The sequence below is a fragment of the Salarias fasciatus genome, chromosome 4, assembly GCF_902148845.1.
Source record: "Salarias fasciatus chromosome 4, fSalaFa1.1, whole genome shotgun sequence".
In the NCBI taxonomy this organism is placed as follows: domain Eukaryota; kingdom Metazoa; phylum Chordata; class Actinopteri; order Blenniiformes; family Blenniidae; genus Salarias; species Salarias fasciatus.
In genome coordinates, this window is record NC_043748.1 from 11,511,936 (window position 1) to 11,538,487 (window position 26,552).

Sequence of the window (26,552 nt, forward strand, 5' to 3'; positions counted from 1 at the left end):
CGTATGAAAGTCCGTGGGCTTGATGTTTTCTGCCATGTCTAGAGCCGACTTGCCGGTGACCTGCGCTCCTCCAGGCAGGGACAGCCGGCGAGGGTTGTTCAATTTCTAAAGACGCCATTTAACACGCCATGGAGAGTCCTCTGCATATCAAAACTTGAACTGATGGGGCTTTTTTTTTTTCGCACACAGACAGTCAGGACTGTGGGCAGCCGACGCACTGCCTGTGCCTGAGTGACTCACCCCTCGAGATGAATGTTTAGCGCCCAGACTCTGACTGGATCTCGGCTTTCCAGGAACGAATCCCAGCAGACAAGGACACAGCTGTTCAGATCTGCTGGCCGCAGCGAGCAGCAGAAAGCATCTGCGACTGATGCCCCGTGAATTCAATTCTTCACCGGCAATTCGTGTCAGTGGTTGATCATTTTATACATTACGGACGGTGGCTCACGCTCAGCGGTCGGTGTCGGTGATGCGCCCTCAGTGGTCACTGAGCAGCAGTCACTCTCACACTCCAGATTTCGTTTTGTTTTTGTTTTTTGCATGGAGGAAACAGTCGACATGTCTCTGATGCTGATCGTTGTTGTTTTTTTTTTTTAAATACGCTATTGAGCATGAGAGGCTTTGCCATTTTTCTGCCATGCGTCTGCTGCTGGCTTTTCCACCTCGCTAGCTAACTACAATGTTATCTCTCAGTGCTAGCTAAACTGCCACCTCCGAGCTCTCTGGGCGTGTTGACATTTTCAAACCTCAAAGAGTCCCGTGTGTGCAAAGCTGGTTGCCATGGAGAGAAAGCCTGACTACGTTCCCCAAACGACCGATGGCGATGACGGCTGCTGGCAGCTCTGGGCTCAGGAGGAAATGCAGATGGGCTTCCCGTTTTTGTCGTACTGGTACACCAGCATCTTGATGCAGTGGGAGTTGGCGGGCGAGATCCACGGGCTGCTCGTGATGGAGAAATTGTGGCTGGCGTAGAAAGGCGGCGGCTGCTTGCGGCAGTGCACCAGGGCTCGCAGCACGTTGGCCGCCATGCCTCGAAAGCGCTTGCTGATGAAGCAGTAGAGGAAGAAGTTGACGCCGGTGTTGAGCAGCGCCAGCATGTTGGCCAGGTCGGTGAGCACGTGCAGCAGCCGCCCGGCACTTGGCGAGGTCGGGGGCGGGGAGTAGAAGTGGTAGAGGATCATGAGGGTGCGCGGCGCCCACAGAACGGCGAAGATGGAGGTGATGGCGAGGAGGATGGCGGTGGTCTTGCCGGTGGAGTAACCCCGGAGGCGGAAGCAGCTGCGGCGCCTGCGGAGTTTGCGGACGATGACGGCGTTGAGGGAGAAGAAGACGGTGCAGGGGAGGAGGTACACCGTGGCGCAGTGGGCCCAGACCAGGACGTGCTGGGCCGCCGTTCTTCTGCTGCTCTCCCCTCCTCCTCCTCCCCCCCCTCCGTCACCTCCACCCCCACCTCCAACCCCCGGCAGGCTGTGCCACAGCTCGGGCCACCAGTAATACGGCGCCGCGGAGAGCAAGCACCCGATGTACACGGCGAATATCACCCTCCGCGTGCGGGCCGGGTAGGAGACGGTGTGGTAGCGCAGCGGGTGGCAGACGGCGATGTAGCGGTCGATGGTGAGCGGCACGGTGATCCAGATGGAGGTGTGGATGGAGGAGAACTCCAGCACCTGCACCGCGCTGTTCAGCGACGGTGGCAGCGGCGCCGCCAGGATGAAATCCTCCAGGATGAAGTCGACGAAAACAATGAGGAGCAGAACCAGGATGTCGGCGGCTGCCAGAGCCAGGAGATAGTTGTAGGACGACTTCTGACGACGCAGCACCAGCTGGGACAGGATAACCACTGTCAGGATGTTAGCTAGCAGAGGAGGAGGAGGTGACGGGGGAGGTGATCGAAGGCGGAGGGAGACAGGAAATGAGGAAATGGAGGGAAAATGAATAAGGAGATGAAGAGAGGGAATGGATGCAGGTTAGGGCAGAGAAAGGAAACAGAGAAATTGAGTGTTAGTGCCCAGGTAATTGAAACAACCAGCAATAAACAAGACGGCGGCAAAGATGCAGAAGATAGCGGCTGAGGCGCTCTGCACATGTACTGTGGGCCCGAACACGAACCGAGCGCGGTAAACAAACACAGAAGCGACGGGACAAAAGGTCCAAGATTGGTGTGCAAATCTCTCAGCGAGTCATCCGGCGAAAGAAACATACAGCTCACTGTCACAGCGATATCTTCATTCAGTTTCTGCTCGCTGCACGCGAAAAGAAAAAAAAAAAAGAATTAAAAAAAATGAAACCTAGTCATTAATCGCAGACAGTAGCTGCCATGTTTAAGCAGCTCTCCTCCTCTGTAATCTTCCTCCTGCTTATTGCTTTCCTCTCCTCTCCTGCCCCCTTCATCTTCACCTGCTGTGTAATTCCAGCAGCACCTGCCTCTGCCTTTGGCCAAATTGTTATCTCTAATAAAGAGCAAAGCCACAAGAAAAAAAAAAAAATAGGAGGGCAACATACAGCGGTAGAGCATAGGCAATCTGCTGAGTTCACGCCTGCCAGCCATCCCTCCGCCGGCAATTTAGCTTCTAAAACAATGCACAAGGACAGGCTGGTTTTTTTTCCCATCGGCCTTACTTTTTTCAATCTCTACCCCATATTGCCAATATGGACCGTCATAACATCTCATCCATGTTGCCGGGTTTCTTTACTCATTTATTCTTGTCATCTTTACTTTTCATGACCGGTAAATAGCCCGGGCGTGTGCTCGGTCATCTTTTCTGATGAAAAGAATGTGGCTATAAAGGCCTGAATGGGATTAATCCCAGTGCTCTATTTACTGAAGTATGACCTCTGTGCATGTGCACAGCGGCTGCACAGTATCCTCCTCCTCACGTGGACTTCACACAGTTTCAATGCTATATATGCAGTTCATCCCCTGTGTTATTTCCATCTTCTTGGCGAAGTCTATATGGTGGACACTCCAGCCTTCCTGGTGACGACAAACAACACACACACTCTTCTGACTGTGTGATATGAGTGACCAAGATGTCAATAATCAGCTAAATTAATTCTGTATTGATTTTAAATGCCTAAAGGAGAATAATTTTACATATATACTTATCTTAATAAACTTGTGTCTCCTATTTGGATTTTTCTCTTGATAATAAGAAAGTTTTCGCACCAAACGGTATGCTCCCTGTCGGTTCAGAGATTCAGTTTCGTGCTGTGATTGTTCAATTAAGTCCACACAACACTGTGTCTGAGCTCTGCTGCCGCCGACCAGCCTTGTTTAAGGGAAACCTGCTGGTGCAGCAGGAAGCCGGGTCGAACGCTTCCCCCGACTCGGATCCCTCGGACATTGCATTGCAGCCTCACAGACATCAATGCACTTTAACAGCTGTCACAGTTCACGTCGAGTGCGTGTGTGTGTGTGTGTGTGCGCGCACGCGTGCGAGTATAAGTGTGTGTCTGTGATCCTGTTCCCCCTTCGCTGTAATAGATCTGGGATTGGATTAAATATGGCAGCTTGGAGTCTGGCACATCACACTTCACAGCCTCAGCCACTATCAACTGATTACAAATTACAAAGCTGGCTCCAGATAATGACTGAAGATGTGCTCGCATGACAAGGAGGATGTGCAGCAGACGGCACGCACACACGCACACTAATACATGTGAATATGTGCACAGAAAGACACACAGACCATTAAAGATGCACCAATTCATTAGCGTTCAATCCATCAATAACCATAAATGAGACGTCAAAGCTGCTTACAAGACGCAACAAGCCAATATGTCTGTGTTCATGCTGTGCTGCTGCCCCTCCTTCACTCCTGTGTATCTGTGTCCTCATCTCATCTTTGGTTGTAGCCTGTGAGGAAGCTGGAAGGCCTTCCCTCACTAATCAGGTGTATTCTGTATTATCAGTTAAGAATAAATAATCTGGAAAGTCTTGGATTGAATAATTGCAATTACTAAGTAATTCATCCATCTGGCCGTAATTCATGTTGTTTGAACTTTTTCTAAGTCTTTGTAAACTGTTTTTGTACTTTACTTGAGCTTACTTTGTTTTCTTAATGGCTCATGTTTCAAAGTTAAAGTGAAGGGATCAACACGTGCATGCATACTGCGGATTACTGAAGTTGATTAATCTAAGCGGAAAACATCAATTTAACAAAATTCACCAGTAAAAAGAAAAAGGTTTAAGATTCCTTTCAAAAGGCATTTTGTATCAATAAATGTAATTTTTCACCTTTACATGTGCATGAGTCGATTTCAGAAGCTGTTCTTCTCTTGGTTTTACTTACTTAAAATGAAAGTATTCTTTACATGTGTCTTCTACTTGAATGAGAAATATATATTTAATGAAAAACTAAAATAATGATCAACAGCACACCACTGCTATCTGAAGCTCATTGCAGTGGTTGAATTTAACTGAACTCCCTAAATAAACTTCTTATTTGTTTTTGTTTTAATTGAGCGTTAAATAGGACTTCACAGAACAGGTTGTAGATGTTGGGAAGCGCCGTGCTGGACTCACAGTCAGCATATTGCGGATTTGAATAGAGGCCCGGTCTTCCTGCTCTGAGTTGGCATGTTCTCCCTGTGAATGGGTTTTCTCTGAGTCCCTCCAGTTTTCACGTCCCAAAACATGCATGAGTTTAACGGTCGACTCTAAAATGAAGTGAGCGTGACCATCTGTCTCCATGTGTCTCGTGTTCTTGGACCCGTTCTGAGAGTTCCTGCTTTTGCGCTTTGTTAAACTAATGTTTCATAAAAAGAGAAGTTTTTCATCCAGCCAAGTGTTTGTGAGCTCTGGCAGTTTTCTGAAAACAGAAAAAATAGATGAAACACAATTTCAGAAATTACTCTGCAGTTTTTGGAGAGGAAAAAAAGAGGGCAGCTCGTCAAGAGTTTCATCTCCTGGAAGAACTGATAAAACAAACTGGAATCTGTGATTGAACTGCCAGGACTCAAGAGGCCAGAAAGAAACAAAACAAAAAACAAAACCAAGAATTTATAAAAACAAAAAAAAAGTTATTTTATTCTATTACGATATGAAGTGCAATGGCAAAAGAAAGTAGGATTTTATTATTGCATTGTGAGAATTTGTAGCATTTATTTGTCATACATGATTTTGGAACATTGGATTTTGTTTTTGAAGGTTAAAAAAAAAAAAAACGTTCTTTCCTTGCTCATGCGGATCTCTTGGTTCCTCTCTGTAAAAGCAGCCTTGAAATGACTACCTGTTGCATTTTGGCGCTATATAAATAAAGCTGAATTGAATTCAGTTGAACTACAGAGTGGGCCTTGTCTAAATCGTACGAGGGGTCAAAGAAATCGAAGGTAGAAATTTCTTTGTATTACTTTGTATTCTAACTTGTTGGTCTTTCCATTATTGTCTTTTCTTCAGTCGCATTTCCTTTTCCTCCAAACAGCCGTGTGTGTCCCTGCAGTCTCCAAACTTTGCCACTGCTCATAAATTTCCTCATTCAGAACCACAACAAATCCACCACAACGCGGTTACCCTCATTCTGTCGCCTCACTTCCTCTGAACCTGCCCATTACTCTCTCACGTTCTCCACTCGCGGGCGGCGAGGGTGCCGACCGCCGCCGGCCGGGTTTTATTCTGTTTGGGCTCCCCGGTGAGGCATGGCCCACTACAGACAAACAAAAGGGATCCGTCGCGAGCGTGACATTTCCATTTAGCCGCAGCCGCACTGCAGCGGCCTTCCCATTCATTTCAATTGACCTCCTGCTCTTTACAGCGGGACAGAGCTGCTTGCGTCGGTCATGTGTTGGGTGGACGAGTTTGTCTTTTGTGTGTGGGAGTGCTCCTCCGTCTCCCCCCCCGCCCCCCACCCCCACCCCGCCTCCCCTGCCGGGGCTCTAATATAACCATTGACGTTGTTTAGTGGGTAAGGAGAAGACACGGCGTGCTCCCTGAGGTGTGTAACGAGGCTGACTCATCCCGTCACTAAAGGGACGTGTTCAGATGGGCTGTCGACAAACGACCCTGCACCGCTTAACCCCCCGCAAACACAATCTAAACATCACACTCCTGCCTCCAGTTATTAGGCTTTCTTTTTTTTGGCTCCATGGAAATGATGGAGTATTGTTAAAAAGAAAATCATATCTCTTGAAAAGCAAATAAAGGCACAGCGGTGCAGCTTTGCAATCAAGTGAGTTTTTTTCTTCTTCTTTTCCTGTTTTTTTTTTTTTTTTTTTTTTTTTTGGTGTCATTTGGAGGAAATTGAGGTCAGGCTTTAACGGCTTATCCGGAGGCTAATAAGATAGAAGAGAAGAATGAGAGAATAGACGGAGGGAGAATGAAAGTGTGGTCTGAGGAAGGTCACACAGAGTTAAAGAACTGAGCAGGTGATGGAGAAATTGAGAGGTAGATTAGAGAAAGAGAGAGACAGAGAGAGAGAGAGAGAGAGAGAGGGGGGGGGGGGTGAATATCAAAGCTTGCTTCAAAGGTCACAGGCTTTTTGTTCCTGGTGACAACCATTTCTCTTTTGTCTTCTGTAAGTGTCAGACCGGACATAAAGCAGGACAATCCTTTAATTCTTCTGAACAAAAGCAGGGCTCATCATCACCACAAAGCCATGTGAAACACACACACCACACACACACCCACACACACACACACACGCACACACACACACACACACACCACACACACACACACCACACCACACACAACTGAAGACCAAAAATCTGATTTAAACAGAGCTATTTCAAATTCAAGGAAAAGAAATCATCAATCATATGCAGATTTATTGTTATTGCTTAAAAAGATAATATATGCTCAAAGTGTGAATGGGATCTATCCGGGCACAAAAGAGACAAAAGAAGAAAATTTCATTTGTGCTGAAATGAAACTTGTACTTTTAATGGTCACGTATAGAGAGCAGGAGGCCCCGGTGCGCTGATGATGGTATTGATGCAGCTGCAGAGCTCTGCTGCCTGCTCGCCTCAGCAGCCATTCGTTTTACAGACAGGCCAGAGTGACTCAAGGATCGGAGACGACTGTCCTCACATCAAGGCTGAAACTGTCGCCGGTGATGAGCTGCAGGTGCCGAGCGGCGCATGCCAAAAACCGATTACCATTTCACTGACAGGTTGGTAAAACGTGCTCACAGCTATGACCTGCCCTTGGAATTCCTTTGACCACTTTACAGAGTGGGGGGGGAGGGAAGAAGATGTTTGAAGAGTGAGGGAAAGCGGAAGATGAAATGAAAAACATTTGCTGTAGTTTGCTGTATATTCAGCAGGAGGTGTTGCGTTTTTTTGTTTTCAGCTGGTCGGACGAAGTCAGCTCTGTGACAGCTCATCTCGATTTACTGCAGCTGCCTCTTCTCCTTGCCTCCTCCGCTTTGCTCCTTCGCTTTCGGCCCAAACCTTCACCCCCACTCCATCCCGTTCACCGCAGCTAATCTCAAACTTCACTTTCAGAGCGATTACTATCTATTAACAAGCCCCCGTCACTGGCGCAGATTGACAAATCAATAGTTCAAACTGAAAATCGATGGGGCCCATCTCTTCATTAGGTGGCAGGTGACACATGGGTGAGAGATTGGGTGGGCTGCTGGCGCTCAACGTTTCTGACCCTCCCTCCCCCTCCTGGATGGGAGTAAGAGCGGAAGGAGGTGTTGTCCGGCAAACATGTGGGGCGGTGGACAAATGACGGCGGGCCACAGGGTTGGAGGCGCTCGTCAACGTGAGCACAAAGGTGGAGCAGGGGCTTCCTGAGAGTCTCTTGATGCACGTTCCCCTCACACAACACACACCACACACACACACCAACGTCTCTCATGAAGCTAAATCCCGGAGCGATTAGGTTTTGTGGCTTAAGCTGTAAAATCAACAACGTCAAGAAAAAAAACGGTTATAGGATTAATGTTTTGTTTTAATTTTCATGCAACGCCAGAGCGGAGTGAGGCATAAATCCTAAAGCGACCGTAAACGTTGTTTTCTGAACAGCTGCTGAAACAACTGCTCCACCTGTTACTCCTGGGATGGTGCTCGCACTCTCTCCAAGGTCAAAACTGAAACACAATATTGCAATATTTGCAGTCTTCTCTGGATTAATCTGCAATGACTGTTTGAATAAACAAAGCACAATACAAGCATTTTATCTCACTCTTATGCATTTACAGTACACCAAATAAACTACTCGGGGTTAGTCTAGGTAACCCTAAACCAGCCTCAGGGAATGAAAATGCATTACTGCTCCTGTAATTACTTCTCTCTCTTATTTTTACAGCTGCTTTGATTGATGAAATAAACTCAAAATAATGTAATTAATGCACATAAATCAAACGATCCCAGCTTGTGTCTTTGCGCTGTGCTGCACTGTTGGTAGAGCAGATATTTTACTAACCGCTCAACGTTTCTCGGATCATTCGAATTCATCTTGAGGCAAAACTCAGGCGTAAACATCAAACTGGCTTCTGTTTGCCGATTATGCTGACAGACCACCGGAGGGAGTGGAATTTAAAATAAAGGTGTGCGGGTTAAACATCAGTGAGCAACCTTGATGAAGCACAAATTCTGCAACAAAACGTTCGACTCTACTATAATGGCTCAGAAACAGCTGTCTGGGCTCCAGACGTCGGAAGCACCTTCGCAGGAGCATCCGCTTATGTCACCCGACATCAGCTGATGGCTTCCCACCCGGAGCCCCGCGTCTTGAATGCTAATGCCGCCAGGGATGCTGTACTGTACGGCGAGCGGGCTTCACCTCTGTAATCCCCAAACGGTGTGGGGGTGGGTGGGGTGGGGGAATCTGTCGCCTGCGACGCCCGTCCACGTCCGCTCTGTCTCAGGCAGTGTGGCGTGGCGAGTGGGGGAAGCGACGAGGAACGGAGAGGGTCGGCGATTAATTAAAAATGTGGCAATTCGTTTCAGCTCCGCCGTCTGCAGTTCCCCCCACCCCGGGCTTAGAGGTGTTACTTTGCAGGCTCGGCTCTTATTAATCTCTCTCTCTCTCTATTAGTGCTCTGATCTTTCTTTCTTAACTCCGCTGCTCTTCTTCTGGGTGTCCTTGACTTCCGCCTGGCAGTCTCTCTCTTCGGTTTATCGTCTCCCTTGGTCTCTCGCTAATCTTTTCCCACCACTTGATGTGCCAAATCCTTTTTACTTCCCCCCCCATCACCTGCTTTCATGTTGCTTCCCCGCTCTCGATTCGACCCCTCGCCGTCTGCAGGTCAGAGTGTGGAGGACCGAGCAGATGTGGACGACGTCTCAGTGAAGCCCGGCGCTGTTAACCAGGGAGTCGACGGCCGGTCCCCGGCAATCAGAATTACAGCCCTCATTCCATCCAGCGTGTTTAATACGTGGGGTCCGCGGGTCACGCCGCTACTACTCACACGCACACGCCGCGCTCATGAAACATTCATGATGGCAGCGGAACGAGCTGTGTCATAATGATTGAATAAGTTGAACTCGCCGCTGCTGCCGAGCGTCGGCCTGCCGCGCTCGACGCTGCCGTTAATTCCGAACGGCTACTGTAGGATTACCTCCCGCTCGCAGGTTGTTGTCACCCCGTGATTAAACAAACAGACACGATCGCGTTTGTAAAGAGGACTCGGCGGCGGAATCGAATTAAAAACAACAGCCGGGAGAAGCGGCTGGCGCAAGGCTTGCTTCGCCATCCGTGAAAAACAATTAGGGGAGATTTGATCTAAAGTCTTTTACTCTTACAGGAAAGCAAATATCTGGAGGAACAGTAAAATGGCTTTTCTTCCGATAACATCTTTATCTCATTTTCTTCGTTAAAATTGAGGGCAAAGAAGTCTCTACTTGTATACTCAAAAGATAAAAGCTGTGGGTGAATTACTCATAATGTCTCTCATGGGAAAAGTAAAACATAACCTTTTCAAATTATTGTTGAATTGCGACAACTTCATTAAATGATGCTTCATGTTTGACGGCAGGATGAATGACCAGTTTAAGGAAGTGGACTGAATGCATGTCTGAAGCTCCAGAGGGTTTTTAATATCTGAACATTAATCTGTGATTAGGCATCTTTCCCTCTTTCATCTGACCTCCAGATTCTCTGCCTTTCTCCCCGTCTCTCTGTCTCTCTCTCTCTCACACACACACATGCACACACACACACACACACACACACACACTTCTAAACACAGAGCACTTTACTTCCCTGCGTGAGTCTGGGTCAGTGCTCATAGATCACTCAGTGGGACGCAGACAGCGAAGAGGTCTGGCAATGAGTGTGAACGGAGTCATCATTCAGTGATAAAGATGCGAGAAGCAGGCACCATTAATTCAGGTCGTCCACACGAGCAAAAATAATCACTCATATTCTGTGGTGCATGCATGTGCCCATCAACGCCAGATCAGTGTAAACAGAAGCCGTTTCTAATTCAAAAATCAAAAATGTTTCAATGCTCTGTCAGAATTGTTGCTGCTTCTTCTTCATACGACTTGAATATACGTAAAGTTACAAATGCATCAGTGGACAGACACAGAGAAGTCGAAGTGAGCATGCATGCACGAGGTGACAGCCACAAGGTCAGGATGACAAATCAACAGTATGGGAGCCCGGAGTGGCACTCAGGAGCAGCTGTGCATGACACACTCACTTAGACCTGCACAGCAAATCAAGATGCAAAGCAAAACTCCAGCAGGACATCGATGCAGGCTCTAATCGAAGACCCGAGCGAACTGCCACAGAACGAAGCGCACACGTTTTAGGACAAGAAAAACGCCAAACACACACTTCTGAGAGTGCAGACGTGTCTTACCCGGCAGGCCAAGACAGAGCAGGATGCTGTAGTAGATGACGGGCAGCGGTCCCAGGGGGCATCCCTGGGCAGCCGAGGGATTCTGCCCCGCGCTCCAGCTGCTCCCGTTTGGGGGGAAAACAGGGAAGATGTGGCTGTGCTCCATGGCCTCTTCCTTTATCCTCTTCCTCAGCTGCGCTCAGTGTCAAGAAGACCGGCTGCACCGGTCAGAGAAGCCGGCCGGCCGGTTTGGGTAGAGAGGCTGCTCTGTCCTTGGGTGCCAATCAGCATGAGTGTCTGTTTGCGTGCATTTGCGTGAGACAGCAAGGTTAAGTGTGTGAGAACGGAGGAAGGATGAGAGGAGACGGAGGAGGGAGAGACAAGCAGACGGGGAGATGTGAGAAGATGATAGTGTTAGTAGGTGACAAAAAAAAAAAAAGAAAAAAGAGGAAGGCGGCGAGAGGAGCTGAGAGGGAGGCGTGAAGAGGTGAGCGTGAAGGTAGAAGTGGAGAGGGGAGGATGCTGCCTGAGTGTGTGAGCGAGGGGGAATGAGAGCGAGCCGAAAGCACAGCGGGAGGAGGAGGAGGAGGAGGAGGAGGAGGAGGAAGGAGGAGAGAGGGAGATGGAGAGAAAGGGCACCGTGAGAGCAGAAAGAGAGGGGGAAGCGGCAGGTGGGAGGCTGAGAGGGGGGCGAGGGGGGAGAAAGATGGGTTTGAGGACGACAGAGACGTAATAAAACTGATTGGGAGACAGATGTGACAGATGAGGAAAGACAAATGGAAGGTGAAGTCGGCCGTGGTGAAGGACGGAGTGCGTCTGTCCTCGTCCACCGGTTTGCTTCCCGTGTCTCTGCTGGAAGGTTTCCCTCTGAAAACGCTTGATTTGATGTTTAAACCACAGAAGCCTCTGACTCTAAAGCGCCCGTCAGGATTCAAACACTTCACAGATATCAATAAAAAATATATGGCCACGTGTGCCTGGACACGTGTTGGTCTGCGTGCGCGCGCGTGCACGTGCGCGTGCGCGTGGATGATGGGGGTTGGGGAGCAACAGCACAAATTTACCATGCAGTGTGAACGCTTTCAATTATCAGCTAAAATGTGCAAAGAAACTCAGGGCTGACAGTAAAAAAAAAAAAGAAAAAGACTCTTATTAAGACTACAAATTCTAGCAATAGCAGCGCCGCGCCTGCTGGATCCTTTTATTATGTATTCATTGGCCAATTTCTTTACAAATACGAGAGCTGTTGCTCCGTGTTCAAATAAAATCTTTATTCCGTACGATTCTTCCCGCTGCATTGCTCCTTTGACCAGCCTAATGAACGTAACGCAGCAGAGATCAGTGGGGAAATACTCCTGGATGAGTGCTGTGAGCCGTTCTGATTGTTGGGAAAATAATAAATTAAGCGAGGGGAAAAATCCCATTTCAATCCAGACTAATGAATTAGCTTTAGGACCTTTTAAGGTGTTGCTGTTTGTTATTGCAGCATGTCTGAAGAATGTCAAGTGTGTTTGAATCCAGTTTATTCTGTTGAGAATCTTTAAACATTGCTCGTAGCAAACATATTTTTCGACCCCTTGTAAATATTAATGTTAGAACTGTCAGTCTTCATTTTATTGTCATTGGAACATTGTTTGTTTTGTTTTTTCCCCTGTGCAGTTCAGGTGAATTATGAGGATTAGATTCTTCATTTGAAGCTTGAAAATGTTACAAACATCCTGCCTGTGGCCGTGTGTGTTTTGGACTGTTGTGTTAGTGTGTTACATTTCTCTTGCTTGCTGTTATTTCAAGTTAGGATTAGTTAGATTGCTTTGCTAATGGTGCCATTACTTATTTTTGAAGTAGCATTAGAGCCTGATATATTAAACCCGATAAAGTTGATATATCAGATAAACCTGATATATTGAATCTCTCAAAGTAAGCATTGTGCTATTTTATTCCTCATAATATTTATAAGTTGTTTCTTCATGGATTTATAACCACACTGTTGGAGCATTTTGTTTTAGACGTGTTTTTAAGAAGACAAGTGGGTCTAACTTTTTTTTTAAAGAAAATACAAAAAGGGTCATTGAAGCATCATTAGTTATTTATCATCATCATGGTTATTGCTACAGCACGTTGTTTTATTTCTATGTTTATGTGTAGTGTAGGCAGAGTTAAGTCATTTGTCAGGTCAATTGATTCCTACTTGTTCACTGGGGATGGTAGAGGTGTCAGTGGGGAAATGTTGCCGATGAAAAGAAGAGGAAGAAAAAAAGATTTCCTCAGAAGTATGAGCATCTTGGAGTTGTTGCCATGTTGATTAAACATATTATGGCCCTCATTCCCCACAGAATGGAAAAACGGGAAAAAAACCAACAGTGAAGAAAAGAGGATAAAGAGGATTACGCTTTAAAAGCTACGTTTAGCTTTCAGCTCCAAGAATATGAAATGTTTGCTTCAATCCGACATGTTGGAATCTTTGAAAACTACATTGCACTGTCAGCGTTTCCACCCCCAATAATCTATAAGCATGTAAAATATAGGGCACCCACGTATTTCAGTAGCCCCAAAAGTTACCTACTAGCAGGGTAATCTGACTGTTTTGTCTGCTGCAGGTTTTTTAACCCACTAATTGATTAGTTTACTAACATACAATTCAAATCTGTCCTCATTTGACAGCATTAGCTTCTCCTAAAAGCGCCAGCCGAATGCTGTGGGAGCGATAACTGACCGCCCTCTCACTTTCCTTCCAGAGCTAATTTCTCTACCTCTCAGACAAAAAAAAAAAAAAAAACAGAAAGAGCAAATGGATGGCTGTCCCCCAGCACCGAGCAGCTGTGATTCATCCCGGATGAAGTCTGGATTGTGGCTACAGCGCCTGAAACGACAGGGTCTTTCATGTTTTCTGTGCCTGCAGAAAAGCGAGGCACCAGGACAGCTTCAGTACGAGCGCCGTGTCCATTTAGAGAGCTGTCAGCTGCGTCTGCTCCCCGATCTGGGCCTTCTGCCGCCGCTCCACAGGTCTGCAGGAATAGAGCCGCCCGGCGCTCATCTGCGCCGCCAGGCCGAGATACTGTAGATCATCATATCAAGGTAGCGCACGAGGCTGCGATAAGGACCCCAGGGCAGATGAGATTAAAGAGCCTCGCCAAGGAAAGACAGCAGGAAAAGGGGCTTTGTGGAAGTAAAATAAGCAACTGTACTTTTGAGAAGAGAGCAGCACTTCACCCCTGTACAGGAACCAGGAGCCGCATAAAAGGAGGAACTATTTGGAGAAAATATCCAATAATGGATGACCTGTTTCTGCTGAAAGCCACAAGAATCAGACGAAATGAAAGAGTGAAAGTGTGAGTGCAGGCTAGAGGAGTGAAAAAGAGCAATCACATGTGCTCAAGTTTATTTATTTATTTTTTTCTTCTACACACGAACGAATGAGCTGCGGGCGAAACGGGAGAGGGGGGAGCTCCACGATTAAGTGTTGAATAAAATATGGCCCAGTGACGTGAATTGATCACAGAGGAATGTGGGACAGAGGAAGGCGATTCTTCAAGAGCAGCTCGTGTGGCTGTGAAAGACCCCCACAGGGCTCGGTCCAGCCGGCTCTCCAGTATTTAATACGGCATCGTCATTGGTCCTTGTCGCACAAACTCAGTTCCCCACAAAACCTTAAGGTGCTTTGACACACATGTGACTCTGTGTGCATGAAAGTATCGTGATGTGGAACTGAAGTTATAATGTAGTATTATTATTCTTCAAAACCAAACCAGGGCAGGAAGTGGCTGTTATGTGTTGCTGGGTGGGCATACCTTCACCTGACCTCATTATATCCCCGGGTGATTTATGTGTGTGAGTGTGTGTGGTTTATACCTCATTACATCACCGCTACATGGATCATGGAGACCTCGCGCCGCCGGGTCCTCGCCGTGAAGCAGACACGCACAAGCATGCAGAGTGTTGTAGCGTCAAACTGACAGACATTCGCTTGTTTTTCTGTTCGTCACATTAAAATTCATGACCAGGAACTGAACCGTCTAGAGCAGAAGAATACAGCATGAGTATTTAAAGATATTGCATCTGCATGACCCTTGAATACATCAGTCACTGATTTCTTACTGTTTTGCACTGAAAAATACATATTTTGGAGAATCAGTTCACTGCAAATCCTCAGGTTTTTATCTTTGCCTTTCAGATACACACAATACCTGCAGGACATTTGAAACTGTGGATGACCGACCAATGTTTGGAAAATGTGTACGGAGCATGATTTCATATTGCTGGTGGTTTTTTTCAGTGACACTGAGACTAATTGATGAAGCAATTGTGTGAACACAGCATGGTTAAAGTTCACTTGTTTTCAACTCTTCCTAATTTAAAGTGTCCAATTAAATTAAGTATCACACCCACAATTATTATTTTTTTTTATTTCCATGATCTTGTTTATTCATTTTGTGATCTCTTACACCATTAATGGACAGACACATGGAGAGGCAAATACTGAAAACTATGGATGAAGCACAAAACCTGTCAAATAAAAGCAAAGCTGTAAATGATGAAACAGAGAAAACAGAGTTATCTGATGTCTTGCTTATGCTTTGATGGATCCATCCACATCCATCCATTTTCTACCGCTTATCCGGGGCCGGGTCGCGGGGGCAGCAGTCTCAGCAGGGATGCCCAGACTTCCCTGTCCCCAGACACTTCCTCCAGCCTCTGGGAGGATCCCGAGGCGTTCCCAGGCCAGCTGAGAGACATAGTCTCTCCAGCGTGTCCTGGGTCTTCCCCGGGGTCTCCTCCCAGTGGGACATGCCCGGAACACCTCCCTGGGGAGGCGTCCAGGAGGCATCCTAAACAGATGTCCGAGCCACCTCAGCTGGTTCCTCTCGATGTGGAGGAGTAGCGGCTCTACTCCGAGCTCCTCCCTGGTGACTGAGCTCCTCACCCTATCTCTAAGGGAGCGCCCAGCCACCCTACGGAGGAAGCTCATTTCGGCCGCTTGTATCCGGGATCTTGTCCTTTCGGTCATGACCCAAAGCTCATGACCATAGGTGAGGGTGGGAACGTAGATTGACCGGTAAATCGAGAGCTTCGCCTTTCGGCTCAGCTCCTTCTTCACCACGACGGACCGATACAACGACCGCATCACTGCAGCCGCTGCACCGATCCGCCTGTCAATCTCACGCTCCATCCGCCCCACTCGTGAACAAGACCCCAAGATATTGAACTCCTCCACTTGGGCTAGGGTCTCTCCACCAACCTGGAGGGGGCAAGCCACCTTCCTCCGGTCGAGGACCATGGCCTCGGATTTGGAGGTGCTAATCCTCATCCCTGCCGCTTCACACTCGGCTGCGAACCGCCCCAGTGCATGCTGTAGGTCCGGGTTCGATGAAGCCAACAGGACAACATCATCTGCAAAAAGCAGAGATGAAATCCTGTGGTTCCCGAACCGGAACCCCTCCGGCCCCTGGCTGCACCTAGAAATCCAAATCTTTCAAAATAATATTTTGGTAACACTTTACTTGAAGCACCCGGTATAACACGTTATAATAGTTATAAACACTCATAAATGATCATAATGTTTCATAACCCACTATACAGCATAGGGTTTGGGTTTGGGTTTGGGTTAGGTCCTGATGTTATAAAGCATTGTGATCATTTATGAGTGTAGTTGTACAGTGCTATAATGTATTTATAAGGTGTTATATAAGGGGAAAGTGGTTTCAGAAAATTGTTGGAATGAAAGTCATCAAACTATTTTAATGGATTCAAGTGTCATAATAATGATCATCATTACACTAATATATTTGATTTTTTATCACATTTATTGTTTTATAGTCTTTACTGAATAATCTGAGCGGTGACCCAGCAGACGGCTGTAAAAGTCTCTGACATTGCTAAAGAGCAGAAAAACTGTAGAAAGATAGGTAGAAAATAATGGTGACTCCAGTCTTTCACAGCAGAGAGTCCTGGGTCCATCCTCAGCCTGTTAAATCTGTCAGAGACTTGTCAAGTATCAGGAGCCATTAATTATAGATGCTTTCTGTGGAACCCGGAGGTGTTTGTTTTGTCTGCCTGTAAAATTGAGCCCTGGATTTGAAAAGGAGCGGGTCGCTGAGGTTACACGTGAGCGCCGCGCCGCCGCTTTCTTCCCCACCGCCCTCCAATTTGGAGCCAACACTCAAAAATAATGAGAAGAGAGGAAAGAAATGCGAGCGAGAAAGAGAAGGTGAGAGCGAGGCAGAGGTGGAGAGGGCGAGAGACGATTCAAGACGAGGGCATTGAATAAAACATAACAGCGAGAAAGAGATGGATGGATGGAGTAGGTGAGCGTGATAATATACAGTACAGAGCTCTAATGTAAATTCTCTAATATGAGGCAATAAGCCGTACACGTGGTTATACATGTGCACGGCTCCAGCCACAACACTGGGTCTCACCTCAGACTGGAACCGCCTGGGAAATCACCCAAATCTCAGTCATTTGCACGTCTTGCTGCATGCCTGCAGGCCTGGGCAGGATATCTGTTCACTCTCACCCTCCTCTGGGCGGGTCTCCCCGGACCGGGCAGTCCACTTCCTGCCTCTGTCCGGCACCAGGGACCAGCTGGTCTCATAATACTTCCGCCATTATACTTGGGAAATGAAGACATTTAACACAGCAGCAGCTGAGGTTAGAGCCCCGTGGCCCAGCCTGTGAATTATACTGCTCTCAAAACTATCCCATTAAAACAAGACCACCGAGGAAGGACGTAGGTTCTGCAAACCGCAGGCCTGATGACAAAATGCCTGCATGTGATTATGCTCATTTAATCATCAACAGCGAGAATCACTGAGGTTCACATCATGACACAAGGCCGTGCAGGTTTTGCTGTTGCTTGTAAAATGTTGTAAATTACAGGTTGTTCTAATCGTGCACTTGAGTTTAAAAAAAAACAAAAAAAAAACACAGAGTCTCTCTTGCTGTCAGCAGCTAATCGTCATGCTCACTATGATTTTCATGTTTCTGCTTCAGATGATTTGTGTAGTTCTCTAATCCGGTCCTGGGTTATTTGCCGTTGTCTCAACTCGCCTGTGTTTGTTTGCAGTTTGGCTTTTTATTGATCCCTGCAGATTGTCTCGTTTTGTTTGATCAAGTGTGCACACTTCAGAGCTCTGATCAAACGGCTGTGAACAATCACAGTGAAGGTCTTAATTCAGCATGTCGGTGTTTTCTTCCCCGGGTTTTCAGATGAAGCCGTTCTGCGCTCTGGACTGAAACAGAATACATCGTTGGTGTTCTCTCTCCTCCCCTTATTCTCCTACAAACTGGTTCATCCGCCTGAGCTGAACTCATTTTCTTTGTTCTACCTCCTCTGAGATGCTCTTCCTACAGAACCCCAACAAGTTTCGTACAAGCCTGATGGTAGCTGACACCTCAAACCTGAACATCCACCTCCACCTAATAAACTCTGACACCCTGACTTCACTGCTGCACTTTAACAGCTCGATTTGAAAAGAATAGCTATTGATCCTCCTTAACCGAGTCCTCCCAAGAAACTTTATAGTTTAATACAGTGTTCAACAAGGAGGACGAAACACCCCTGTCTGATGAACAAGCTTATCATTCCTTTAAATATCAGCATTATGGTTTGTGTACATTTTATGTAATATAGTTTTATTACTCAGTTTCGGGTGTATTTCTCTGTTTTTCCTGTCTGCAGTTTGTTTCCTCTCGGCTGTAGAGAACATGCAGTCCCCTGTGTGTGTCCTCGGTTCTCATCCCGGTCTTACAGCGCCCCCTACAGTTGAGCTCCTGTCATCAGCGTCTGCATGCATACAGTAAACAGTGAGGCGGAGACGGGGACGGGCTCGGATGTGCTCACTTCACGGTACTTCTGGATCCTCGGGCCCGACCCTTCCAGGACGCAGCGGCGGAGAGAGGGCGCAGGCCGGCAGGCATCGACTCAGTCCCGGGCGGTAGGTAGAGAGCATCCACCCGCTGCTGCCGCTGCTGCCATTTGTTTGTACCGTTACCGTTACTCTCCGGCCTGCTGAGCTGAGCCGACCCGCCCTGAACGCAGGGACACCTCTCGCTGTGTTTGGATGGAGCCTCCTCCATCGCTCCATGTTTGCTGGACGGGAGCTAAAAGCTAAAGCAGAGCAGGACGGCGGGTCCCGAAAACGTCAGAATAATCCCGCTGTGATCCGGAGAACAGCCCCCGTAACACCAAAAACACGGTATCAGGGCGCTTTGACGGAGCTGGTTTTGTTTGCAGTGTGTAAACAAACAGTGTGTCATGCTCACCAACATGGCAGCATTTTACCCACACACAGCTTCAGTGGCAATATAATAATAATTAATATTACTAAAACGACCCATTTGAAAGCTCTTTGATATAACTTATAACGTAATAATGCTCAATAGCGTAAAATTCTTTAGCCTTTTTTCAATTTAATAAAGCCCATAATGTTGTAACTTACCAATTATATATTATATTTGATCAATGATGACATTTTGCCAGTAATATACGTTTTTACATGATTGAAATATCATAAAAATCATTTGAAAATGTAATAACTACATTATTAATGTGGTTATTACATAAATGGGACTGCTTTTCTCATAAGCAAAAGCTTTATTGCTGGTTCTATGCAGTTTGCTTATCAAAAGTAAGTATGGTGGTTTTACTAGTAGTCATGTTCACTTGTTGTGGATACATACTATTCAAAACCCTCAGTCATGGTTGTAAGAAATCTATTTTGAATTTTCTTTATGTTCATAAAAGTTGAAATGTCCACCGGTGTTTGGTTTCAAATTAATGTCACAGGGGCAAACTCAAGGACTTTAAAGAGGAGAAGTAATCTCTTTCAGTTGTAGAATGTAACACTGTGTTTGAAGGAGGGACGGCTTCAATCATTGTGAGGATTGTTTCAATTAACATCCATGCATTTAGTCTCAACCTTGTCACACAGTGATATGACATCATTTCAATTGATACCTGTCCCCAAATAAACATAAAGCCATGTCCTCTGCGTGTAGTTGGATGAAGATACTTAAATATGACACTTTCCTGACAGTCCAAAGCACTTCACATATGTTTTCCTGATATATGAACTAATGTGTTTCACCAAAACACATTAGAAAATAAAATAACAGTTTTTAAAAAGCTTTAAAACGTCAAAGAGAAGACGAGAAACGCAAACAGCTTCCCTGGCAATTTGGAAGTATTGATGGCTCCTCGCTGCAGAGGACTCCCTAAATGAGGCGATTAACTTCATAAATAAGCAGCGAGCCAGCTGCAGCCCAGACCAGGCAATAACTGCACTGCACCACGATAAGTGCACTCCACTCCCTCATAACAACCAGCAGAGGTTTCTATTCATTCCCAGTAAGTGCAACGCTGAAACACATTAAATGACTCTCATTTCTCTCTCGGCTGCTCTGCTGGGTCTCCTCGTTTTCACCTGTCGCCCTGTGCATCACGTCTGTTATCTGCTCGCTGTGTTTCTAGGAGGACACACTCATCCAAGCAGCACTGACTTCTTTGGACTGGGATTGGATTCGGAGTCACCATGCGACCCGCGGCAGCTTCTGCCGCCCTCCTGTGTCTGCTGGCCGGAGCCATGGCGGCCGTTCAGCTCCCAGAGACGGGTGGGTGGGCCAGACATGGAGCCCGATGCTGCTGGAAGCTGAATCTCAAGTCAAGAGAGGGAACAGAGATGTCAAATTAAATGTGTACAATGTTAACAAACAGCTATTCTACTCAAAATGGATCATAAACAAGTTTTGATGATGATGTGCAGATGAAGCTTCGTGAAGCGTCATGAACCACTTTACTTTCTGAATCCACTAGATGGTGCTATCTGTTCAAGAAATGTTAGAAAGCACACTTCATTTCTAGTTCTTCAGCCTCTATCTTAGCTCCAGGAGTGCCATCTAGTGGTTTTCAGAAAATGAAGACAGTGGTTCATTAAGCCTCATGAAGCTTTATCTGCAACATCACTAGTTTTAGATAATTGTTGCAGAAATTTCAGTTTTAGGAAGCTCCAAATATTAGGAATAAGCAGCTTGGCGATTTAGATAACTGAGACGTGTCCCGTGTCCTCAGTGTTTCTGGACAAGCAGCAGGCGAGCTCGTTGATGTCCCGTCAGAAGAGGAACACGGGCGGGAGCCAGGCCTCCACTCTGGAGCAGGCCTGCATGGAGAAGGTGTGCACGTACGAGGAGGCCAGAAGGTCTTCCAGGACTCGTACCGCACGGTGAGCTCACTCTTCGCCCCCTCCTCAAACCACTCTCTGCAACTACAGACCGCTCCGTGCTTCTCTCTTCCAGGATATCTTCTGGTCGGTCTACATCGGTGAGCGCCGTGTTTTAATGCCTCTCATTAGTGCACGTTGCCGCTCAGTGCATCCTCTCACTGCCTCCTTGTTCGGCTTTAGATGGAGACCAGTGTGCAGAGAAGCCGTGCAAAAACGGAGCCATGTGTTCAGACAGCGTGGGAGGATATGACTGCGTCTGCAAGTCTGGCTTCACGGGCGTCCACTGTGAAACAGGTACGAGCGACACGTCAGCGTCGGTTTGACTTGATCCTCTGTGCGATCGCTGCAACCTTTCCTCTCTGCTTCCAGACCAGACTCTGTGCACCCTGGAAAAAGACAAGGGCTGCTCCCAGTTCTGTAAGCCAGACTACATATCCTACAAATGCTCCTGCGCTCCGGGATGGAGGCTCAGCTCCACCGACAGGAATAAGTGTGAACCAGCAGGTACGTTGGGCTCAATAGATCCTGTCAGTTGTTTCTAAGTTACGACTTTTAACCACAGCAGCACAGAATTCGTCCTGCAAACTGTCGTCATTTAATGTTAAAACTTCACTAAAATGGACTGCTTTAATAAGAGCGATCCCACCATATCACTATGTAGCACTGAGAGAAAGATAATGAATCAGATTAATGATATTGTGAGGGTAAGAGAGAAGGAGGAAGGCTGGAGCAATAAAAAAAAAAAAAACTGTAGTGTCTCCAGGAGGACAGAGGTTTATTCAGAGGAGGAGCAGAGTGGGATAAAATACCTGAAGTTACGATGTGATTTGATTCATGTGAGGGAGAAAGTGTAAGATGTTTTTTTTTTCCATTGCCCCGAGGACGAGTACTTTCACTGCCGTAATCCATTAAACGATGTTGTTTCACCTTGAGTTTCTCCGCTGCGTGAAGGAGAGGAGTCTCTGCAGGGCTTTCCTGGTGAATGTGGAGTTTATTGCTTCTATTTATGATGTGAGATAAAACTTATTTGTGCTGGAAGGGAGTTCAAAGTCGAACGTCGGTGAGGGATATTTTTTGTGGGGGGGGGGGGTTTCAACACCAAATGAAGTTCGACTGTTTGGGTCCAGAAAAGTTAACAGTGATTCCAAAAACGAGAGTCAGTGTAAGCAGGTATCTCAGTCTGTGGAATGTGGTTTTGATTAAAGTTGTACTCCAGTTCCCAATTTAATGAAAACATCTCAGTCAGTCTAAATACAGTGGATATAGATGATACTCAGAAAAACACACTTCCTCGCCAGTTTTCATGGTTAAGACAGAGGGGAACTGCGCTCAATGAATTCATTTCACAGCCGCACAAATGTCCTTAACGCTGGCAGTCGAGAAAATGAATGTTTTTATTTGTTTTAGATAGAATTTTCACAGTGATTCTCATCAGCATCAAGGATCTGAAGGCCTCTGAAAGAGGCGTATTAACAGTATTAATCCTCTGCTGTCAGTTGCTTACCCCTGTGGTAAGGTGAGGAGCCTGAGCCATGGGGAGATAAGATATACCAGTAACGCGCAGACCAACTTTGAAGGATTCATCTGCACTTCCAAAGAGTGTCCCTGGCACGTAAGGATTCACACACACACACGATGACACACTGAATTACATGCCTGTGATGTTATTTTCTTCCCCACAAAGACAGTGATCCATACTCCTGTGGTCATGTTGTTTGCAGGCGTTCCTGAAGAGTCCAGAGTCAGCAGGTTTCTGTAGCGGCGTCATCCTGAAAGACAACCTCGTCCTGACCACGGCGCAGTGTGTCACCAAATACGATTCCTACCAAGTGGCCGTTGGTGAGTGAACAAACCGCAGAGGGTATCAGCGTGCCTGCACTGGTGCAGTGATGCTGTTAGTGAGCTTGGTTATAATCGTCATGTTTCTTCAGACAAACGCAGTGTGACTCCGGAAAGCGACGGAAGCACGTTTTTCGTGAAGAAGCATCACATCCACCCTCGCTATGTGGAGGGACGTCCCGAGAACGACCTGGCCTTGATCGAGCTCCGCGACCGAATCAGGTTCTCCAGCACCGTCATGGCCACCTGCCTGCCGGAGAAGGACTTTGCCGAGAGCATCCTGATGAAGGGGGACCTCCCGGCGGTGGTCACCGGCTGGAGGGAGCCCAGAGACAGGCCCGCTTTCCAGGGTCAGCTCTCGCTCAACCACCTGGCGTACAACCGGCTGCCGCAGTGCCTGGACACTTTCCCCGACCTGATGACCAACAAAATGGGCTGCACCGCCCCTCGAGCCCGGGCCGACTGCGACATGAGCGCCGGCAGCCCCCTGCTCACTCTGTACCGGGACGTCTTCTTCCTCACCGGGGTGGTGAGCAAGCCGCCCGGCGCCGACTGCACCAAGGGCTACATCTTCCAGAAGGTGTCGCGCACCTGGGCTGGCTGCGGAGCCTGGGCGCGCGTTAGAGGGGCGATCAGCGGCGAATATATATAAAACAGGGAACACCATGAGCATTGTAGTCTTCTCTTCTTATTAGTCCTGTGAGAGTAGCCATAACCACCCTAACATCATACACACTGTTGTCTCTTCCCTCTCTGGGCACTTCCTCTTAAATCCACCAGATGGCGCCGTGTTAACATAAACAGTACAGACCTTACTGCATGTGTCTGACAACCTCAAGATTAGAAACCGCAAGAGGTGTGTGAGTTATTCAGCTTGTGTGTTTGTGATGTGGCCATACCTTTTAGCAGCTCTTAAGGGATGTTATTTTAACAATATCTGTATCGGTTGACATGGACCTTTTAAAACTCCCTCTTCTCGTGTGAATGTAATAAACATTAACACCTCAGCCTCTGTCGCCTACGTCGTTAATATCCCTGAAGAGTATGCTGAGAGAAGAGGAAGATTTGATCTACAAATAGAAACAATAAGAGTGAAAAGTTCACTTGTAAACACTTTGAGATGTGTCACCTTGTTTTTAAGCGGTTCCCAGTGTAATATATCCAGTCGTCATCCAGTGCGTCACAGAGATGACACAAAACAGACAAACATAAACTAACAGTAATCTGAAGTCACGGGTTGAAATAACATAAATGTCTTTGGACTGTCTGCAGGAGGTACCTGCTGAGAACTGCACAGGGAGAACATGCAAACAGCACAGAAAGACCCAGACCGCTTCATTTTTGTTTGTTTCTCATTTGACGTCTCGAATTTAAGTAAACTGCTCTATTTCTGTCTCACACACAGGTTTATCAGTGCTGTAGCGTCAGTTCCAAACTCCATGTTATTCTGTAAATATTCAAACATAAAGATGTAGAATCCTGAAGCACGTGGTGGTGGTTGGGCAGAGCGGAGGTGTCGTGGTTTACACTGGCATTTGGTTTCATTCCAGGCTGACACGCCTTCCTGGTGTTTGCATGTTCTCTTTGTACATTTGTGCTTTTTTTCCCCCCTATATGTTCTTTGATGGAGTGAATGTGGCTGTGTTTGTCGCTCTGTGTGTTTGCCTTGTGACGGAGCGGGTGGACGAATCTTCTCTTCACCCACCGCCAGCTGGGACTGGCGCCAGACCCCCCGTGACCCCGAGTTGGCTCAGACAGTAGAGTAGATGGATGGATGATAGTAATTGCAATAACAAAGACAAATGGCTTCATCCTCCATTTAATTTGATGACAAATCCATATTTGTTGAGACAATTGATTTCGCACTGAACATATAGTGCCAATCGATGTTCGGCTGTTGGGCCTTGAACCGTTTTAAAATAAACAAGATCTAAAGACTCTAATCAGTTATCATGTTCTAGATGTAAACATTATCATGTTTTGTGTTATATTTATACTTTTATGTGTTCCTTTGGTTTGTTTTCATCATATTTGAGTGTATTTCTATGACGAGATGGAAATTCAGTTCAGTTCTCTTAATTAAATTGGATTGAACTGAACAAATAAATTAAAAAAAAAGAAAAGAATGCAAACCGAACTGCATTATGCTTCGTTTGGATAGAACCAAACTCACAAATGAGAAAAGCGAGGCTCTAATCGAGCACTGATTCCCCCTGCTGCCTCATGCAGACTGTATTAGCTTGCTCTCGGTGTCGCATGCCCCTGCGTCGTTGGCAACATTTTCCCACAGACCCGGGCCCTCGGCAGTCTTCTCACAGCCTCTCCTGGTGAAAAAGGCCAGGGCCGTGTCATGTAGGCAGCGAAAAGGAGAAGCGGGAGAGAATGGCGAAGAGACGCCGCGCAACAAAAAAAAACCTGGCCTGCCACTTTTGATCGGGAGCCTGAAAAGGACGGCTCGGGAAAGCTGGGGCCCACGTTGGCTGTTGCCATGGCGCTCACCAAGGAGATGGCTCCTCGCTCCCAAAAATGGCCGTGCTGTTTTACTGGGCCGTCCAGTGGAGATTAATTTGAGTGGAGCTCCTTCCTTCCTGAGTCTGGTCTCACTCTCTGTTCCTGCCACTTCCATTTATACGACCAGGCTCAAAACCACACACACACACCACACACACACACACACACACACACACCACACACACACAACACACACACTGAGCAAGGTGTAGTGGATCCTTATCTGCTCTGAGTCACTGAATTCGGTCGGTTAAATCTAATATTACTCACAAATGTGCAGGATGACGCAGGATGATTGCTGAGAGGCCAGATGAAACAGATGTGAGGAGAAGATGAGTGAAAGATGTTTGACAGACTGAGAGATAAAGAGCTGAGATGAAAAGATGCAAAATCTCTTATGGATGAGGAGCGGCAACAAACCGCCAGACTTGGGACTTGAGATGTGAACATCGGAGACGAGCCGGTCCCTGTACGGACGGATTGATGGGCCCACAGTGTATTGGACTCGAACGCTGCAAGTCTCAGAGAGACATCAAAAGGACCATTACTGCTGGAGAGGAGTGAAAGCACTCAGTGTCAGAGCATTCACTCAACAAATCAAATGCTATTATCACTGGACCAGATTGCCACAAACTGTTGATGTACTTAAAAGCCCCCACAGCGTGTGTGTGTGTGGTGGTGTGTGTATACATCTGTCCAGTGTCCTACTAAATAAATAATCCTTAAGTCTCCCCAAAAACCCCCAAAAGGCTGCATGCTGGGTTCTCAAATCATGCATGAGTGGGTGTGTTTGTGTGTGTGTGTGTGTGTGTGTGTGTGTATCCCCTCAAGATAAATCATAATATTTTAGGAGAAGGGAGTCTTTAAGCACAGACTTGGTGGAGATGGTCTTGGATAAGGTCAGTTTCAGTTAACTAATATTGATGTGTGAGTGAAATAATTAAAGAACAAAGCAAAAGTTTAAAATGTAGCAAAATGGAGCGGAAATAAAGTGTGTGTGAGCACAAATAGGACACTAAACAGGGGTCACACTCATGTGGACAGTCCAAGAGTCCAAAAAGAGCAAAAATGCAGGGCGACAAATGTCCTTCCGTGTATGTGATATTTTTAAGTGCAAATATGTGGGTTTATTCCGAGGTTCTAAACAGGGGTGGGGTGTAAAACACGTACGTGCTTACTTAGGGGGCAACATCAAATGACAGACTTTGGGGGGGATTATGTGTCTGTGTGGTGTCTGATTCCACACGGG

General features: G+C 46.8%; 2 protein-coding genes across 2 annotated transcripts; one reads left to right on the forward strand and one right to left on the reverse strand.

The window, feature by feature from the left end:
- Positions 1–616: 616 nt before the first annotated feature.
- On the reverse strand, positions 617–11,132 carry LOC115386718 (probable G-protein coupled receptor 139). The gene is made up of 2 exons (XM_030089151.1): positions 10,758–11,132; positions 617–1,855 (listed from the first exon to the last, which is right to left on the reverse strand). Exons 1-2 carry the CDS (start codon positions 10,900–10,902, stop codon positions 849–851), a joined length of 1,152 nt encoding a protein of 383 aa, XP_029945011.1. The 5' UTR covers positions 10,903–11,132; the 3' UTR covers positions 617–848.
- A 7,403-nt stretch (positions 11,133–18,535) lies between these two features.
- Positions 18,536–23,416, forward strand: LOC115386712 (venom prothrombin activator vestarin-D1-like). Its single transcript, XM_030089142.1, is given in 11 exon segments — positions 18,536–18,670; positions 20,206–20,345; positions 20,803–20,928; positions 20,931–20,953; positions 21,027–21,051; positions 21,134–21,247; positions 21,323–21,457; positions 22,450–22,565; positions 22,675–22,792; positions 22,885–23,376; positions 23,379–23,416. Coding segments are annotated over 10 exon segments (1,266 nt in total). The 5' UTR covers positions 18,536–18,670; positions 20,206–20,266.
- The last annotated feature ends 3,136 nt before the right edge of the window (positions 23,417–26,552 follow it).

Coding starts and splice junctions, on each gene's coding strand:
- LOC115386718 (XM_030089151.1), bottom strand. CDS start 10,902: ATGGAGCACAGCCACATCTTCCCTGTTTTCCCCCCAAACGGGAGCAGC. Junction 1,856..10,757: donor GCTCTGTCTTGGCCTGCCGG/GTAAGACACGTC, acceptor CTCCTCTGCTAG/CTAACATCCTGACAGTGGTT.